Consider the following 20,245-nt stretch of genomic DNA (forward strand, 5'->3'; position numbering starts at 1 on the left):
CTGTAGCTAGTTTCATCTACTCCAATCCAAACTCAATGTAATAAACATGTTAATCTCACCTTTTAGTTTTAATGAGTCAAACTTTATCAAAGAATCAATACACTATATTCTCATTTTGACTATGTTTGTTTCATCTAATTTTATTTGATTTCATGTTTTGTGAACTTTGTTCTAACTTATTTTATTTAATCCGAACTTATATTATCAGAACCTATTTTACTTTCTATTATCTAAATCATTTAAATTTATTCTCTAAATAAGATGAAACAAATACATACTCTTATTAATACTCCATATCTTTTGTTTTGTTTTTTTTTTTTTAAACTAAAATGGGTCGATCCAACCACTTAAAATGCCAATACCATACCCATAAAATATGACCTAATATGGCCTCATGGGCTTTATAACCCAACAAAAAATGAGAATGGTCAGTTTGGTAATTACCAAGTTCGGCTCTCAGTCTACTTGCAGTATAAAACGCATCATCTTCCCCCCTTACAAACCCTAATTTCTGCTACATTTGCCACTCTCTATATTTCCCCTCAGTAGCGGCTAGGGTTTTTGCTCATACTCTTCTAAGGTACTTTCTCTCTCCTCTTTTTTCTCTTTCAATTCCGAACATTCATCGTGTTGAATCTGTTTATTTTTTCGTTTGATCTGATTATTCGAGTTTCTGTAAGATGTTGTCCCTGTTTTTTATCGATTTTTTTTTGAATTTTTGTGTTGTTGATTTGTGTGAAATGTGATTGAAATGATTTAGTTTATCTCGATTTTTAGGGTTTTACGAATTTGGTTGTACTGCTCAAGTTGGATTTTTTGTACGCTTTATATGATTTAGCTTCTTTTACTGCGAACATTTGGAGTAGGTTTTGTGTTTTTCTAATAAAAGGTAGGAAAGTTTTGAAATTTATTTGTTTTTAGTATTAACATGTGATTTAATCTCAGTAATTATATAGATTTTTGTGGTTAATATTCAAATTGTGGTGATTAATTTGTGTTATGTGTAACAAATTTTATGGATTATGGCTTAAACATGAAATTTTAGTGATGCATTGGTTTGGGATGTATAATCTGCAATTGATTTGAAATGGAGGAGCTGATGTTTTTTTAGTGTTTTCGGATGCTTAATTATATGCTATATGATCTGAGTAATTGGTTTTGGTTTTATGGGTGATTGATTGGCACTTTTGTTAAGCAGAAATGGGTGAGGAGGCTACTAAAGTTGTTGTACCGGAGTCGGTTTTGAAAAAGCAGAGGAGGGAGGAGGAATGGGCTTTGGCCAAGAAGGAGGATCAGGATGTGCAGAAGAAGAAGAGAGTTGAAAACAGGAAGCTGATCTTTAAGAGAGCTGAGCAGTACGCCAAGGAATACGCAAACCAGGTCCGTGTTTGTTATTTGTGGCATCTGTTCTTGGTTTATTTTTATTTAATTAAGTTTCTGATTTGACTTGTTTATTTGTTAATCAGGAGAGGGAATTGATCTGTCTCAGAAGGGAGGCTAAATTGAAGGGTGGATTCTACGTCGAGCCAGAGGCTAAGCTCCTATTTATCATCCGTATTAGAGGGTGGGTGATCAACTATATTTCAATTAGTTAACTATGATTGTTAGTTGGTTGTTTGTGGCATTAATGTACGTTGTCATGTTTATTCAGTATCAATGCTATGCACCCCAAGACTAGGTCTATTCTGCAGCTTCTCCGATTGAGACAGGTTCGATACACACTACACTACGAGTTTTTAATGTTTTACTGCTTTCTGTCTATGTGCATGTTTTTATGTTTGTTGCCTATAAGATCTGATATAATTCTGTAACCAATTGCTATATTTTGTCTATTTTACATTTCCGCAAAGTTGAGCTTGTAGAAATGATTTGTGGTGGATAAGATTTTGATTTGCCTGCCAATATTTTCCTTGCGTTGTTAGTCAAGTGTTGATTGATCTTATTTTTAGCCTCTTTAGTTTCATGTTTGTGTCACCGGCTCTTTACTTTAGACTGGCTGCTTACTGTTATATAACAAGCTTCTTACTCTAGGGAATTTTCATATTTTAGTTTGTTATTGTAGTCTAATATTCTTTGTCAATGCAGATCTTCAATGGAGTTTTCTTGAAGGTTAACAAGGCAACATTGAACATGTTGCACAGAGTCGAGCCTTTTGTTACCTTCGGGTATGTTTTCTGCATCATAGTTATTGGCTGTTTGGTTTCCTCCTGGTATGAGTTTGATTGTTTTATTAACAAAATTTTGTCTTTGCAGATACCCTAACTTGAAGAGTGTGAGGGAACTGATCTACAAGAGGGGTTTCGGAAAGGTTAACAAGCAGAGAATTGCTTTGACTGACAACTCCATTGTTGAGCAGGTAATTATTTGTCTGAACATATTTTTTTTTCCAGATAAGTAAATTATCTTTCTTGGTGTAGATTGAACACATCTTTTTGGAATTTTGTCTCACCCCAAGAAAATTACATTAGTAATAACTTTTTCTTATGTGTTCAGTTTCATTTTATCTGGTTAGGTAATGCCAAATCTTGATGTCTAAAAGCTTAGTGTAGATGATGATATGATGTTGCATCTTTCGGTCAAAAAGGCTGTTTAGATTAGTGTGGTCCTTCAATGACTTATATGAAGTAATAAATCTAAATTACTGCAATACTTTTGTGATGTTAATTTAATTTACTTGCCTGTTTACTTTGTCTTACAGACCCTTGGGAAGCATGGAATCATCTGTGTGGAGGATCTCATCCACGAGATCATTACAGTTGGACCTCACTTCAAGGAGGCCAACAACTTCCTATGGCCATTCCAGCTCTCAGCTCCATTGGGTGGACTGAAGAAGAAGAGGAACCACTTTGTTGAAGGTGGAGATGCCGGTAACCGTGAGAACTTCATTAATGAGCTCATCAGGAGAATGAATTAGGGTGTAGTGTATTCTTCCCTTTTTTTTGATCCGGTGTTGTTTTAGGTTAAACATATCTTGAATGTTTTTGATAGAGATTCAAAGAATGAATTTTATGTTTCTGGATTTTGTGTTTCCTTATGGTTTAAAAGTTTTGAAGAGTTATTTAAGGTACATTTTAAAGATTAGTATCTGTTTCAATCTCTCTTCATATGAGAATGATAATTATGTTTTTGAGCAGTTTATGTATCTTGTTATTGCATGTGTGCCGAAATTCTCTCGTGACCCAAACCATTTTGGCATTCTATCTTGGACACAATTATCTTTTTTAGGGCTCATTCTGTAGTTGATTGAAATAGATGTATTGGATTATTTTCTTCTAAGTATGACATTACAATTAGTTTACGGAATTTATTGGACTTGTCCTGTACTGTTGCAAAATTAGTATGTTTGAAGGTGGATATATGTGTGATGAACTTGTATATTGTGTGAAGTCGTAGTTCATAAAAATTGGGAGCAATGCGGAAATTATGAGATGATGAACTTGGAACCGGATAACAGCAGATTATTAAACAAGCTTGAGTTGAACTTTTGTTGAATTAACCCAAGTTGTACTTCGTATTACCATTACATGCTCAAACTTCACTTGTTAAACTGTATTCTCAAATCCAAATTTTTTAGGTTTTTAGCAAGAAAATGAGCTATGTAATCTCAAGTTTTATATGAATATAAACAAAGTATGATTAAAATCAAGGGGCTTTTGATTGGGAGTTTTAAAAATATAATTGTATTATAAATCAATTGAGTTTGCTCAGTTTTCCATGAATTTTTTTTAAAAATGTTATTCTAGGTAGCAAAGTAGTTCGTGAGGTATTTGTGCTTGTAAATAGGTAAGGTACCATGAAAATATGAAATGGAAATATAAAACCTTGTACGACCATTCATTTTTGTCGTTATACTTCAATAATCTAGGCTATGTTCTCCTTTGGCAGTAATATAATCTCTCTAATAATCACATGTTTATTCGACCTGCTCAAAACAAGTCACCTTTGCGTACCGCCATCTTACCACCATAGCTAAAAACACCAACCACGATAACCACCACCCTTTTTCCTTTCTTTGACGACCTAGGCGGCTAGGCCCCCTACCCTTAGCTCCTTCCTTCTCAACCCATCTCCACCCCTCCTACCTCCTCTATTTCACTTTCTTTTTTTTCTTTTTTTATCTCTTAAATCTTGTTAAGGGGGTCGGGGTGGGATTTCGTTGGTGGAGGTGGGTTTTTCGAGAGGGTGCTGATGAAATTACAAGGGAATGTGGCTAATCGATGGCTGGGGTGGGTTTTTCATGTGGTGGAGGTAAAGTTGTAGTTGGCAACAAGTGAAGTTTAGGGGGAAGGTTGGTGGCTTTATGGGTGAGTTGGGTCAACGAGGCAGCATGATAGGGGAGGTTTTTTACAGGTAGGTTACAGGGCAAATAGGGGGAGGTTGCGGGTGGGTTTGAAGGTGAATGAAGGTAGTTGAGGGGTAAGGGTGGTTGGCTATGGGGGAAGGGCAAGCGGTGGCTGGGAGGGGAAAAGTTAGTGGCCGAAGGAGGAGGGGCGACAGTGGTGGTGGTGACGGTGGCAGTTGTTAGGGGGAAGGGGCAGGGGCGGCAGTAGTAATGACTGGGGAAAGAGGAGGAGAGGGAAAAGTTTTTTTTAAAAGAAAAAAAAAATTACTTCTTCCGTTTTATTTTTATTTTTTTATTTATATATATATATATATATATATATATATATATATAATTTCATTATACAAGTTGGGCATAATAGATTTGGTAGAGGAAAAAAAGAAGAGCGAGAAAGGTAAAAATACAAAAGTGTCCATGTAATGTTTTTTTTTTTTTTTTAGGCCAAGTAAGCATTCTTATATTAAATTGATTTCCGCCAAAGTAATAAGGCTTGGGGAAAGGAATCCGTACAAGCAAACTCCAAATTAGGATCCGTAGCCCATCTAGCAACTAAGTGAGCCAAGGAATTACCACTACGTCTAACATGCTTACACTGGAAAGAGCTAAAAGCAATACTCATAGAATAAATAAATGTCTTCATAGAATAAGTGTCCATGTAATGTAACATAGACTAAATAATGTGAAAATATAAGAGTATGTTGGTTATTTGTAGTGTGAACATAGATAAATTTTGTCTTAATAAAAATGATGCAATATTTGTGAAATTTTCTTAAAGGTGAGTGGTGCAATATTAAAAGAATGGAGGAAGTATTGTTTTTGTTTTATTTTTTGCAAATTTTTTTTAAAAAATTGGACCAATAAAAAGGTAATATGTAGTAGTTACCTTCTAAAACCAGTAACAACTTAAAAAAACAGGTTAAGGGGCTTGTTTTAAGAAAATAGGGACAAATGTTGGCTAGTTCCCGGAATACGCAAAGGTTGGCTCATTTTGAGCAGATCAAGCAAATGTGAGATTATTCTTTTTTATTTTCTCTTAATTCCGTATATAATAGTGTTTAGTCTAAGCTCTCTTTGGCAATCTAAATATCTCTTTTTGAGTCTTTTCAAAACTTAGATGTAACCTACATATTCTTATTGTTTGTTTTAGTTAGCCATGTGTGAGTAGTTCAAATCTAGGCTTTTTAAGGGAGCCATGAATGCAAAGAAGGGATCATTTAATTTAGGTGATTTGATTATTAACTATATCGTGAATTCCTATTGACTATTATCATTGCTTTTCACATAGACTTGGCTAGATTTAGTTCAATGTGTTATTAGGTTATGCTCCGATATGTATAAACATGATATCAAAAACTATCTTTTTTAGAGAACTAGAATAATGCATGGCAAATTAGTTAACTTGAGCATATTAATTTTAATTGTCAAGATTCAACCAAATTTGTACGGGATATAGAAATTGATGCTTTAACTGTATTTTAGAATTGTTTGAAAGACCCGTAAAAAAAATGTTTAAAAGGTTAAGGAACTTTGAATTTAGGCTTATAGTGTAACACTCCGATCCAAACAAATTAGGGAGGGGCCATTATTAACTATATTGTTAGTTCCTATTGACTATTATCATTGCTTTTCACATAGACTTGGATAGATTTAGTTCAATGTGTTATTAGGTTGTGCTTCGATATGTATAAACATGATATCAAAAACTATTTTTTTTTTTAGAGAACTATAGTAATTAATGCATGGCAAATGAGTTAACTTGAGCATATTAACTTTGATTATCAAGATTCAACCAAATTTGTAGGGGCTATAGAAATTGATGCTTTAAATGTACTTTAGAATTGTTTGAATGACCCGTAAAATAAAAAAATAAAAAAATTGCTTGAAAGATTAAGGAACTTTGAATTTAGGCTTATAGTGTAACACTCTAATTCAAACAAATTAGGGAGGGGTCTATTGTCACGAAATGGGCATCAAGGGCCAACAATTGTTATTTCATGCGCACCTTGAGAAAACTTTCCATGAGGTCACTCATCCCAAGACTACTCCTAGCCAAGCACGCTTAACTGTGGAGTATCGTAGCATATGAGCTCATTAAAAAGAAAGATGCATCTTGTTGATATGAGTAATGTATCAAATCCTTTAAAAGCAATCATGAAGGGTATTACATATAGGATTGTAAATGCATAGAAATTTCAATTTATGGTTCAAAAAGGCGTGGAGTTTGGGATAATCGAAAATTAAGGTAAAAATGATCCGACCAGAGGAGTTATGCTCAAAGCAAACTCCTATGCTTAGCTTAGGATGAACTACACTTGTCATTGACTTTTACCGCTGGCTACAACAAGACGAATTACACATCCTTATTCCTACTTCAAATAAATTAAAGGTAGAATTCAGACTTGAATTGAATTTGAAATGCTCAGCAAGTGATCTGCAATGTTAGGACTTGCATTGAATACCATAGTTTGAGTTTGTTGGTGATAGTCTGATAGAGTAGATAAACCGATCCTGGGTATCAACCATTAGTTTAAGCTTTTATTGGTTAAAATGGTCCACTAATATGGTATCAAGAGCTAGGGTGACACAAAAGTCAAGAGTTCGAATCTCATCCACCCTTCTTTCAAAGTGAAATATTAAACGCTGAGAATGATGGGGCTCATGCTATATCCACATTTCAAGCCCAATGGCTCTCACGTGAGGAGGAGTGATAGAGTATATAAACCGATCTTAAGCTTCAATCATCAATTTAAGCTTTTGGTTGAGATGGTCCACTAACACTTAGCCCTTAATAATTGGGTTTTTAAAGGACTTTGGCTTGGGTACTTTGAATGTCGAATTTTAGGACTAGGCTATATTATATCAATTTCTTGGGCCATTATTTGAATTGAATTGCTTAACAAGTGATATTGTTCAATCATTATCGGACATTATGTAGGGATGAGACTCATGAGAGGAAGATAAATATTTAAGTGCCTAATTTTTTTTATAACCATCAAATGAATACGGAATACCATTATTGGGTGGTGAGAGTGCTAATACTAATGGTAACAAAGTTTGCATGAAGAATTTGATTTCACTGTGAGATTAATTTAGTTGCTTTTCATCAAGAGTAAAATTTAAAGTTGAAAAGTATGGAAAACTAGCTAAATTAGAAAATGTAGGAAATAACCTTGTTATGTAACACCCTGAAACCCCCCCCCCCCCTTAAATAACCTGTGTTACCATTTTCAAATACGAAGTAGGAATTGAAATAACCAAGGTATTACTGCAACCGTGATAATAGCTAAGGCATTTATCAAAGACACACAGCGGAGGACTATCTTTAAAACCATTTAAAACAAATCAACTTTAAAGTCAAATCAAAGTCAACCTACAACTTGGAACCATTATAGGCCCTGATTAAAACCGAGCAATACCTAAACCTTTGTGTTAGTTTCGTGAGCATAATAAATAAATAATAATCAAAGCAATATAACACACCACATTCTTATGGAAACTAAGCATGATTCCCTCTTCATTCATGCCCAACATAAAAATGCTCCATCACTTGAAAATCTTCTCTTTACTTGTCCCCACTACTCGCCATTAGAAATGGGTCGTCGTAGAGCCAAGATAAAGACGAGGTCAAACAAACAGACAAACAAACAATTAGCAAAACTAAGTACATAAGCGTAATAAAACACACTAACTTGCTTTCATCCTAACAATCACACAACTTACCTTGTTGCACCTGTAAACAAGCATTTAAGACACTCAACATTTAACTAGACAAATACTAATGTCCATTTAATTTGATTACGCATCGAACGGGTTTCCAACCAAATTCCTGCCCTAAATAAATTGAGGTAAACTATATTGGGAGCTAACCGGGTAGGAAAATGTCACATGAAGTGACGAACATCCTGCACATAATAATAATAAAAGAAAAAACAACGTCCTATACTCCCAGTAGAAGTTATGGTTAAATATATAACCCCATAACTCCCTCCATATGTTCAGGTATATACGTTCCAAGAGTTTTGGTGCGTAATCTCTTTCACTTTACGTTGTTTTACATATTAATCAACTTGAAGATGACTCTCAAACCATAACAAAACAAACATTATAATTATACAAGCAATCAATCATACCAAATTAATTCTTGAATAATTATTAATGAACCCATAACTTTTTATGTTGAATCCTTTTAATCTACCTCGTTATCAAAGACAACTTAAATGCATAATGCGCCGCAAATTATCCCTCGGTGTTAGAAGTACCTTAAGTGCTCATAGACAGCGCAATATAATTTATTCATGTGTATTAAGACACTTGGTAACTCAATTCCCATGCTTAAAACATCAATAAAAATTATATGAACCATAATAAAATTCATTATCAATATTCCAAACCAAATTAAACATTTTGTTTAATTAACCATGCTTTGAATCATGTCAGTAATAAAAATATGGTTTTATAACAATATTCCAACATCACCGATTCCAATAAAAAATTTATTTCAACCAATCATGCTACACAAATATTCCACCAAAATCATTCCAATTCAATCAATCCAATTCAAATCACCAATCTCATTTCAATTCAACCATTCCATAAATTCCTAGCATGACACCAACTTAAAATCACTTAAATAAATCCTAGCATATATTTACATGCTTAATACATTTCCAAGTACGCGTACGTACCTCAAATAAGCCCTTAAAGTAGCCGAAAATACTACAACAATTTCCGAACCAAGTCTCCTACATAAAGGGACAATAACAATATATTACTTCTCCTTGTATACACAATTTCCAGCAACTTAAATTCACTTTAAACTACTTTTTTTTTTGAGGGACACTTTAAACTATTTAAAATAATCTGAAAATTATTTAAAAACCCCTAATTAACCTCTCTGTTAATGGGTGATTAAACCCTTTCATTAAAATCACAACACTACTACTTCACACAAAATTCCAGCAATAATGCTTTGTTAAAACTCCTTAAAAACTCATCAAAATCACATCTTTTTACTTGGTTAATAATCAAAATCAATGGGTATTCAAAGTCTCCAAATCAATTTATAAAATAACCCTAAAAATCAAGTCTTTATATTATAAATCCCAATTTTATACTTTATGAAATCTGAAAATAATACCAATAATAATAGATCTTAAATAATACTTTTTAAACCATCAAAACATGGCTATGATACGAATCAAACATACTTTAAATAATTAAAACCAAACCCATAAATAAAAATATCAAAATAACTATAATAAAAGAGGAAAGAGGAGAGGAGTGATTGGTCCAAATATATAAAAAGGATGATTAAGCTTTTATAAACATAAATTGTAATTTGTAGAGTAAGTATTGGTCAAATTTAAAACTCATTATTTAAAACCCACATTTAAAATTATTTGGCGCAATATATATTTTATAAGTAAATAAATAAGGAAAATGCTATACATAGCCATTAGGGCTACATATAAGCATATAAAATACTCTTGAAAACTGTTTAAATTTAGAAAATCATAACAAATTCACACTAATTACATTGATCTATGCGTGTTTTTGTCATGAATTCCTAATTTTATACAATTTTCTAGAGTGTTTTTAATGCTTATATATAGCCCTAAGGGCTATTTATAGCATTACCCAATAAATAATTATAAAATATATTAAAAATATGGGGTATTACATGTTAATTTTCATACCATTGTCTAAGTATCTCTTAATGTTTCAGTTAGTTATTAAGGACTTAAAATACAATAATACCTAGGGAATAACTTATTGGGAATTATGATTCACCCAATTTGCTCTACTCCGAGCAATATTAACTTATTAGCAAGAGAATGAGCACATAGTTGTTGGCCCTTTTAATACGAGACCAAAGAGTGAAGAACTTAAAGTGAGTACACATCGAAAAGATATCTCTTTAAACTGTATGAAGTGTAGTATAATGTGTGGATCGATCCTTTCAAGAATCGATCACTCAAAATTAAAGTTTATAGATGGAATTCAAGATTATTTCGTCTACTTCATAATTCATACCTTCTACTACCACCCGCACCCCTAATTCCTAGCAACTACGCCAAGCCCCACTCGCCTATCATATTTTAAGGAAGTATCCATATTGATTTAAGTCACATATGAAGGTGGAGCACACCATTTTTTTTTTTGGGGTTGAGGGTGCTTTGTGCTATACCAAGTTGTAGATACATATGTTAGCTTGTGTACGCATTCAAAGAGTATCAGTTTGGACGTTGTTTTGCTCTAAATTAAAGCACCTTGCAATTTTGTTTGCTCAAATACTCCTTGTTAGGAACATCCCCTTTGTTTAGTTTTTGAGCCTAGAGCTCTCCGGCCAACTTATTAGTAGATTGCAAAATCTTGTCTCGCCTTGTCATTGAAACACATTAGTAGTTTTCCCACAGCTCCTGAACTCATTCACCATAAATAGCGCGTGCTCCAGTGTTTCCTCTTCAAACATGTCGAGCTTGTCAATAATAAATCAAATCTAAACAAACTTTCAAGAGCCTCGAGAAGATAAAATCAAAGAAGTAGCATCCGCAAGAAAAAATCTAACCACATCGCCATTGCGACACACATTTAATAACATGCATCATCAAATACTTTTTTTTTTTGAATAAAGTTCGAAAAAGATATAATAACCGAGACTAGACACCAGACTTATCGAGCTTTATTTTGTTAGGAATATGCAACACAAAGGCAAAAGTGACAATTTAGGATGCATCCAAAATGCAAGAATTGTTCTCCCAAAGTCCATCACACTTAAGTAGTTAGCACTAGTTAGTAACTAGATATAGGAATTGGAATGTCAAATATAAGGGCAAAAAAAGGAAATAAAAATAAGGGTATTTTCATTTTTACCACCTTCAAATAACCACTTAATTGAATTTACCACCTCCAAAAAAAAAAGATTTACTTTACCACCAACAAAATTTCCAAAAAATCGATTTTACCACCAACTAACGGATTCCGTCCACGAATCCGTTAGTAGGGCCCACCTTTTTGACGTTTCTTCTTCATCTTCCCCGATCTTCCGTGTAAACCAACCAGCAACGAAATCAACTACCTCGGTTGGTCGGAATTTCGTGTGTGACTAAGGAGGGGCCGGAATTTGGTGTGTGGGTTAGGGAGGTGGTCGGAATTAGGTGGTGGTTAGGGTTTTAGGAGTGCGAAATTTGGTGGTGGCTAGGGTTTTTAGAGTGGTCGGAATTAGAAGGGGATTTATGGGTGGTCGGGATTTGGTGGCTGCCAAAAACTAAGAAGCCAAATCACCAACAACAAGGATACAAATCGATTATCATCAACATTTCTACAAACCAAAGCAATTAATCCATTACAATACCCACAAATCGAAACCTCAAAACCAGAAAAAGAATTGGGTAAATCAAACCTTGTCAATCGTTTTTAGCATCAAGCTCAGAACCCCACTTCAATGGAGTCGATTCCAGGTGACTTCCATGGTTGAGGATAAGAAGACGACGGTCAGAGGAGAGAGAATGAGCGAGATGAAGTCTGATTAAATGGGTGTTGTTGATTGATTAAGGAATGCCAAGCCTTGGAAACGCATTTGAAGCGAAGTAGTGATTTAGTGGGTAATCGAAAAGAATGGAGGTGATTAACTCCATTGGAAGAGACGCCATTGTTGTGGCTTTCGAGAAAACAGAGCAAAAAAATAAAGAAAAATTGGTGGAAAGGTGGTTGTGGCTGTGCGGTGCGGTGGTGGGGCTGGTCGCGGTTAGGTGGTGGGGGCTGGTCGTAGCGGTTAGGTGGTGGGGGCTGGTCGTGGCTGGTCGGCGGTGGGGGTCCTGACGGTGGCAGCAACACCGGTTGATTAATGGGGATTTTTTTAATTTTTTTTTTAAAACTTACCCAATAATATGGCGACACGTGTGCAAGGTAGGCCCCACTAACGGATTTATGGACGGAATCCGTTAGTTGGAGGTGATTGGTGGTAAAACTGATGTTTTATTTTTTTATGAGGTGGTAAAGTAAATCTTTTTTTTTTGGAGGTGGTAAATTCGACAAAGTCATTATTTGAAGGTGGTAAAAATGAAAATACCCTAAAAATAAATAAAGTAATTAAAAAAAAGATAAAATTTATTATTACACAAGTGAGACCGTGGGAAGGAGACCAACAAAGGAAGAGAGAGAAAGTGAAAGAGGAGAGAGAAACAGCGATCGAGGGTTGCAAAACAAAATCTAATTCCCTCTTTCTCCCAAAATCAGCTCAAAAAAAAAAAAAAAATAATAAAAAAAAAAACCCAAAAAAATAAAGAGAAACAAAAAAAAACCCAGAAAAATTCAGAGAGAGAAGAAGCAAATGCACTTACGAGAAGAGAGAGAAAATAATCTAGCTGGGTATTTCGCAAAAATTTGCTGACAATTCGAAGAAAGTTGAAATTCATCGAATTTGGGTGTTGTTCAGTCACCTAAGAAGCTGCTTGGTTGCCGATAATAAGGTCAGAAATTGATCAAAAAAAGGGTAAATTAATCAGCTTCTGGTATTATAGTTGAATTCCCATTTCCCCTTTTTCTTCAATTAATTGTGTTCTGAAAGCTGGGAATTTGTTTTCTGGGAAAAAGGGGGAAAATTAAAATCAGGGAAGTTAATTTTAATTGATCTTATATGTTGAAGTTAAACTCTGCGATCTCAGTGCTTAAAAGGGGAATTGAGGGCTACCCAGTTGGTGAATTTTGAATTGGAAATGTGGGATTTTGAGCAACGGTATAGTTACGCGCTTTACAGTTTTTACCGTTTGAAGTCGAGGCGTCGTAAGCTTTGTTGCTTATTTTGGTGAATTTGAACTTAGGGTTTTGTGATTTCTAGCAGATTTGAATTGTATAAGTGTTGATTTTAGGGTTTGGTTGTTAGTTGTTTGAGTAAGTTAGATCTCTACTTGGGTGGTTGTCATTTTTGAAATTTAGGGTTTTGAATTTGGTTAGTAATTGTGGTTATGTGTTGGCATTTTTGGGTAATTTGAGTGAGTTTTATTAATTTGTTTAATTGGGTGTTTAGGGGTTGTGAAGTGAAATGTTGCTGAGATTTGAATTGGGAGGAATTTGGTGTTAGTAGTTGTTGTTGGATTTTTGTTGTATGAGTTTGTAGGCGTGACTGTGAAGAAATAAAAATATGCAACCGGAAAAGAGTTCGCGTATGGATATTGGTGAGCTCAAAGCTCATTTGTTCAAGAAGGTTGGTCCGGACAGATTTAAGAGGTACTTCTATAGTTTGAACAGGTTTATAAATCAGAAGTTAAGTAAGAGTGACTTTGATAAGTCGTGTCATCGGTTACTTGGGAGGGAAAATCTCTCTTTGCATAATCAGATAATAAGGGCTATTTTGAAGAATGCTTGTAGTGCCAAGACCCCTCCTCCATCAGTTCATGAAGCAGGTCCTGCAAAACCTGCCATAGCAACTGGAAAGAGCTTGCCTATATCAGAGGATGGGCATGGTCAGCCGGCAGTTGTGTCCCAGAATCAAAGCTCAGTGGCCCCTGTTTGGTCGAATGGGGTTGTTTTGCCTATGTCTCCACGAAAGGTGAGGTCTGGAGTCCGTGAAAGGAAATTTAGAGATAGGCCAAGTCCTCTTGGGCCAAATGGGAAGGCAGATTCCGCTTCGCACCTGACAACTGCGACAGATGATAGTGGTGTGAAAACTGTAGAAAATGGGGATTTGATGGAGATGACTCCTTGCGATTATCAACGGCCTTTGCAGCCACCACGGGGGCTTGCTGAGCAACCAGAGAATGAAGAGAGATTGATGATGAAGAAATCTGTAGATATTCCAGGTGTCGTTCGAGGTAAAGACCAGAATAATGTACCTGCTGTTGAAGATGGGGAAGAGGTGGAACAAGGCAGCCGGCTTAAGCTCTCCAAAAGTCCTCTACTTGCTCCTCTTGGAATTCCATTTTTCTCACCTAGTGGTGGAGCCCGCAAATCATTACCTGGGACGCACATTGGCGATTATGTTAACTGCTTTGATATTGGCGGACTCTCTGACAGTGAGATGCTAAGGAGGCGAATGGAGCAGATTGCAGCTACACAGGGTCTAGGAGGGGTCACGACAGATTGTGCTAATACCTTAAATAACATGTTGGATGTATATTTGAAGCGATTAATCAGATCTTGTTTAGAGTTAGTTGGTAGTAGATCTACAAATGACACGTCAATGTATGCTGTTCAGAAGCAGCAAACTCACAGCAAGCTTATGAACGGTCTCTGGCCTAGTAATCATTTACATATGCAAAGTGGTGGTCCTCCTGTAGAAGAACAGAGGCCTCATCATTCTGTTTCTCTGCTTGATTTCAAGGTTGCAATGGAGCTAAACCCTCAGCAACTTGGAGAAGATTGGCCTTTGTTGTTGGAGAAGATATCTATGCAGGCATTTGAAGAATAAGATCTATGAAGAACATATGGAATTGCCTTTTAATCCTGGTGGGTTGGTCATTCTGGCTTGAAGAACATGTCTTTTATGACTTGTTGTTATTAATGGTGTCAATGTCCATTTAATTACGCCCCTGTCCCAAGCCAGGTCATTCCTACCCATTAGATACAGCTCGACCTTCGCAAGATCAAATGAAGGTTTTGAGCACGATGTATGTACAGCTCCTTTCACAGAGTTTGTACATGATCGGGGATTATTTAACTGGCCACCAGTGAGCGGGTTCTCGAGGGATGCCCAGTGGTGGTTGCTCTGTTGTATGTTTAGCATTCTTGTTGGCTGTCTTCTGCCTGAGTCATGTAATTTACTGCCAAGAGGAGGAAACATGGAAAAGTTTTGCAGGGATACTGTTGTTTAGCTTGGTAAAGGTAATATTCACATAATGTAAGAGCTGCAATGTTGCTCTTCATGTGTTTTTAGATTAAAGTGGAATTCCAACATCAATAACATATTAACTTCTTAACAGCTTGTCATTGTAGTTTGACTCTGGATGTTTCCACTGTGAGGACCTGCAAATCTTTGCTTCTGAACATAAATTATGTTATTGTCAATAAAAGAGTTCAGCAATTTCAAAAAATATTGTGTAATGCAAGTTTTTGGCCTGATGTTCTTGGACATTTTTTCTGGTGTTCTTAGCTGTATGTCTTGCAAATGTTTGTTGGGACTGATTTCTATCTCCTCCATACCTCAAGTTTTACTCATCTGTTGAGCTTTATTTCAGCACAAGTAATACAAGGACTTAGGATTTGCATTTTACTACCTCAATTCTTAGGTCCTTGACTGACTTTCCTTCTTTTTTTTTTTCTTAAACAACTCCATTATTTTTGTACAATTTACTGTCTAAATCCCAATGATGTTGTCCGTGGGTAAGTGACTAAATGATATGTGAGGAAGCTCCAGACACATTTTTGTTGCGAGTGCCTATGCTGCTTGAATTACTGGAAGGGTTAGATTTTGTAGCAAAATGCAGTGTCAGCTATGTGGTAAGCACTTTGAGTTGCTATCAGTATGTCTTTTACTTTTTATCTTTTTTTTTTAATTTTTTTTATTTTATTTTAATAATCTATACATGAAACTATTTGTGAAGGGGGGTGGGGGTGGGGGTGGGACTGGAGGTGTAGTCATTGTGAAATTGTGCACTTTTGCAGAGAAGCATAGCTACTTATGTGAATCAGTATCCATAATTATTTTCTTTGGCTCCTGAGGTTTGAGTATGCTTATTTTCTTTTCAGTTACATTGGAAATTTGATATTTTTATTCATTAGGCATCCCTCTGAAAAAAGATGACCACCAAAGTCTACTTTGTTTTTGGTAGTGCTCCAATTATTTGATAATAATAATATACAAAAAATAGACATAAGGTTTGAGTCTGCTTATTTTCTTTTCAGTTACATTGGAAATTTGATATTTTTATTCATTAGGCATCCCTCTGAAAAAAGATGACCACCAAAGTCTACTTTGTTTTTGGTTGTGCTCCAATTATTTGATAGTAATGATATACAAAAAATAGACATAAGATATCTTTCAACTGAACTAAGCTCTGTACTTTGTTTCTCCTGCTGTGTTTCTGTCCTTCATATAAAGCATGATGATTAACTCTATCCCGTATCCCCCCTTCCAAAAAAAAAAAAAAAAAAGGAAAAGAAAAGAAAAAAAGAACAACCCTTTCCCTTCTCTGCCTTACAATTTCTATATCATTGGTCATCTGTCTAAGAACTTCTCATTCGTCATTTACAATATTCAATCTATGTCCAGAGCTTTTCATATTGGCCTTGAAATTTTTATGGATTGAATACTGAATAACACTGACCTTATTCCTGGATATCAAATATGTTGTTTCGCTGAACAGGTCCCACTTCCCAAGCACAATCATGTTATTCCTCCTTTCATCTCTTGGGGATTTTCTCCATCATTTTTATTTATTTATTTATTTATTTATGTTACTTTTCTTAACCCCCTTTTCATGTGGGAGCTTCTTCAGAGGCATTGGTGTAATATTAATAAAAATTTGTAATTGAATAATTGGTTATCATTTGATACTCTGTTCTCTGTGTTATCTTGGAATTACTTTTATTATTTATGTAGGTTGTCAATATTAGTACTTGAATTATGTATTGCAACATGTCCAAGATTTGTATGTGGCCAACATGTCCAAGATTTGTATGTGGCCATAGCATAGTTGTCAATTTGTCATGACTTTCCACACCTTGATGACCATTGCTGTTACTGATTTGTTGTGTCCTTTCCCTTCTGAAAATATGGAGAGGAAGGCAGGGAAGCCTGATCTGTGCGGAATACTGGAAATTAGTGATTGTCAGTGGACATACTTCTTTCTATCTTTTTGAAATAAGTAGGTATTTCCACCTATTGTCTTTTCGGCAGTGGCAGGATTGTGTTCCCTCTTGCTCATGGAGAAGCATGCTGTGGACGTGAGGAAATTGCTTACTTATTGCCCAAAGCCAGGGTAATTATCATTAATTTCTTGGATGATAGAGACTGTTGTTGGATTCAGCTTAGTTCAGAATGTATTGATGGTCCCAAAGAAGAAGGATGATGTGGAAGCTGGTTCCCTTAACAATTTGGTGGTGCACACAGAAGTGAACAAACTGGCAGACATTGAGACTATAAAGTTCTAGTTCTATATTGTGAAGCTTTTGTGTTATTGCGTACAAGTGCTTGATGATTGGCTTTCCAGATCAGTTTTGCATGTTTTGTAAGTTTGATGGATAATGGTTATTTTGATCATAGCATTTATTTATATGGGCAAGCACCCCTTTCTTGTCCTGCTTTTGCTACAGCATCTATGTATATGGATTATGAACATAAAAAAGTAACCAGTATCTAAGGAGTCAACTCTGCATGTGGTTTCTGATAGTTAAATCTCATTGCCTGTTATTTGTGGAATGAGCTGAGGCCTGAGGCATTACAGAATGTATAACTCATGGAGGATTGTATTGATATCTTCTTCCATCCAATTTAACTGTGATGAACCCAAGTGGGCAACCTTTTGCTGTGTATACAAGGAGGAAACGACTATTAGCAGACCAATTGGCAACAGCGGTACAGCAAGGCAGTGGGAGAAAAGCACCTTTGGAGGAAGCAAACAAAACAAATTAAAGAAGCACTATGGAGAGTGAAGAGAAGCAGCAGCAGGAGCAAAAGAAGACAAGAGTAATTAAACAAGAATGTATTTTTGAGTAGCTTGATTGTATATATAATGAATGAGTAGCATGAGTTGTGGTTATGCATTTTGAATATTGAGAAACTTGTCTAGTGATTGGCAGCCTAAAGTTGCTTAGAGAGTGATAACCTAAAGTTATCTTTATTACCCTTTTGGCCATTATCAATGAAACAGTAATCTTTGTTGCTATTTCAACTTGTTAGTGTCTCTGTTATTCTCTTGCTTTAGTCAGTTCATATCATTATCCTTCTTGAAATTCCAGGAAACTTGCTCAATAGTTGTTGCATTGATCCTTTCTTGTACAGGCTGTGAATAGTGGATATGCTGATAGCTTTGTCTCGTTATAATTGGAGACAGGTCCAGAATATGGCTATGAAAAGACTCAGAGAAGGAGATATTTAGTGAGGTTGAGAGAGCAGGGTATTGTACAAGAGGATGCAGGTGCAGTCTTCTGACTCTTAATTTAGGCCCATGTTCTGCTCTGCTTCTCTTTCAAAAGTTTATAGTAGCATACTATGTTCAGAGAGTGCAGTCAAGAGGGGCTTTGCCCTCATTTGCGCTAAAAGAGAGAGAATTTGTGTGCGACTAAGTCACATTCATAAAGTATTGACCATTTTTGTTATTTTTTGTATTACTCTTTGAGAAAGGAAGAAGGGGGAATGTCTTAGCTCTCCCTATGTGATAAGAGCTATCATTTAGGAAGGTTGGAATTCTAGGAGACTAGTCTCTGTTCCTGCCTCCAAAATTCAAAGATCAAAATTTTGTTGTGTTTTTTAGTGTTTCTTGCAGGATTGCACTATCATGTTGGAGATGGTTAAATGGCAAATGCTTTAGTTTCTGCCATTTTATTGAAGAATACATGGGTGTCAAAATCATCAATCAAACAACCAATTGAAGAAGCCTTTGCTAAAGTTTGAGGAAAGGGTAAGTGAATTGCAGGTAATTGCTGTACTATAGGCATTTCATGTCTGGTAATTATATTTATTTTATTATCTGGCCTTCTGTCTACTATTGGCATATGGATATTTAGATCTAGTTCAAGAGAGGCATTCCCACCCGTATTTGGTATATGGTGTGTGCTGATGTGGCTGCATTTATATAATGGAGCAACTTGGAAGAATTCAAGGGTATGGCATTTTGGAAATCCATGTCTTCTTGAGATGCCTTGCACCTTTTGGTGTAGGTTTTCCCTGAGATTGTTTGAGGTGTTTTTGATCAAAGTCATGTTTGTTAAAGTAAAAATCTGTTAGCTTAGCTATTAATTCAAACTTCTTGTAAGGTAATTGATCAGCTATTCAGCTGGTTTTATTAGCCGATTAATAGCTGTTTGGTAAAATGACCTGATAGCTGGTCAAATACATATTGTAGATATTTCAATTTTCTGCTAAAAAACAATTCTTTCAGTAAGCCTTACTATTTGAGGTTATTGCAAAAGAGCTTATTGTACTTGAAAAGCTCTTTTTTAAACACCTTAAATTTTTAAAACAGCTAACATTCCTCTTGTTATCAGCTTGAGCTCTCCAGTAAGTGTTATTCTCTTTCTTTTTTATCTTTTTTCTTTTTTCTTTTTTATCTTTTTTTTTTATTAATTTTTTTTCCCCAAACACCCCCTTTGAAAAATCCTTCCTAATTGTAAGAATAAGATGTATTGAATTTGAGTCTTGAGTCTTGGGTTTTTGTTATTTTGGAAGGTGTTCTCTCCAATGTAGAGATGAGATTCTTATTTGGAATGTCTCAAGCTTCCACTTTCTCTTTTAATAAAAATTCCTGTGTTCTAATTCAAGTGCTATTCTTTTTTAAGGCCTTGATGCACCCCCCTGCCTTTCATTTTGTATTTATTTTGGTATGAGAATACACATGCCTTTTTGCAGAAATTTGTAATCGAGCGTGTAAAACCCAGTCCATGTTGAATTCAGTTGTATTTGAGCTCTTAATTATTTCGAGGTCAGATTTGTAGGTTTTGGAAGTGTTATTGGAAGAAAGATTGATGTGGAAGAATGCTTGTTTGGCTGTGTTATGCGTATACTCAAAGAAAGAAGGAGACAATTTTGTAGAGTGGAGTCACCTATGTCAATGTGCTACTCTTATCAGACTTTTGAATTTTGTAGAGTGGAGTACCTATGAATTTTTTTTCCCCTGGGACTATCATTATTATCTGATAATGTTTAGGGTGTGTATATTTTAGGATGTTGTTTAGACCAGCTGTATGGGGGATATTTAAAAAAAGAATGATTAGGGTTTTTTGCCTGGAATTTTTCTCAGAGGTCTA

The 20,245-nt window shown here is 35.3% G+C and overlaps 2 protein-coding genes across 2 annotated transcripts; both read left to right on the forward strand.

Moving 5' to 3' along the window:
* Positions 1-424: 424 nt before the first annotated feature.
* LOC110705362 (60S ribosomal protein L7-2) lies at positions 425-3,133 on the forward strand. Its single transcript, XM_021883209.1, has 7 exons — positions 425-580; positions 1,199-1,380; positions 1,467-1,564; positions 1,652-1,709; positions 2,086-2,165; positions 2,254-2,356; positions 2,699-3,133. The coding sequence occupies exons 2-7, from the start codon at positions 1,201-1,203 to the stop codon at positions 2,912-2,914; spliced, it is 735 nt and encodes a 244-aa protein (XP_021738901.1). The 5' UTR covers positions 425-580; positions 1,199-1,200; the 3' UTR covers positions 2,915-3,133.
* Positions 3,134-12,415: 9,282 nt separating this feature from the next.
* Positions 12,416-18,171, forward strand: LOC110705363. Its single transcript, XM_021883210.1, has one exon. The coding sequence runs from the start codon at positions 13,485-13,487 to the stop codon at positions 14,748-14,750; it is 1,266 nt and encodes a 421-aa protein (XP_021738902.1). The 5' UTR covers positions 12,416-13,484; the 3' UTR covers positions 14,751-18,171.
* Positions 18,172-20,245: the final 2,074 nt, after the last annotated feature.

The sequence above is a fragment of the Chenopodium quinoa genome, unplaced genomic scaffold, assembly GCF_001683475.1.
Source record: "Chenopodium quinoa cultivar QQ74 unplaced genomic scaffold, ASM168347v1, whole genome shotgun sequence".
NCBI lineage: Eukaryota > Viridiplantae > Streptophyta > Magnoliopsida > Caryophyllales > Amaranthaceae > Chenopodium > Chenopodium quinoa.

What these genes read in the sequence shown, in the direction of transcription:
- LOC110705362 (XM_021883209.1), top strand. Translation starts at nt 1,201, where the DNA reads ATGGGTGAGGAGGCTACTAAAGTTGTTGTACCGGAGTCGGTTTTGAAA. An exon ending in AGCTTCTCCGATTGAGACAG is followed by an intron (nt 1,710 to 2,085) that starts GTTCGATACACA and finishes TTGTCAATGCAG; the next exon opens with ATCTTCAATGGAGTTTTCTT. An exon ending in ACAACTCCATTGTTGAGCAG is followed by an intron (nt 2,357 to 2,698) that starts GTAATTATTTGT and finishes TTTGTCTTACAG; the next exon opens with ACCCTTGGGAAGCATGGAAT.
- LOC110705363 (XM_021883210.1), top strand. Translation starts at nt 13,485, where the DNA reads ATGCAACCGGAAAAGAGTTCGCGTATGGATATTGGTGAGCTCAAAGCT.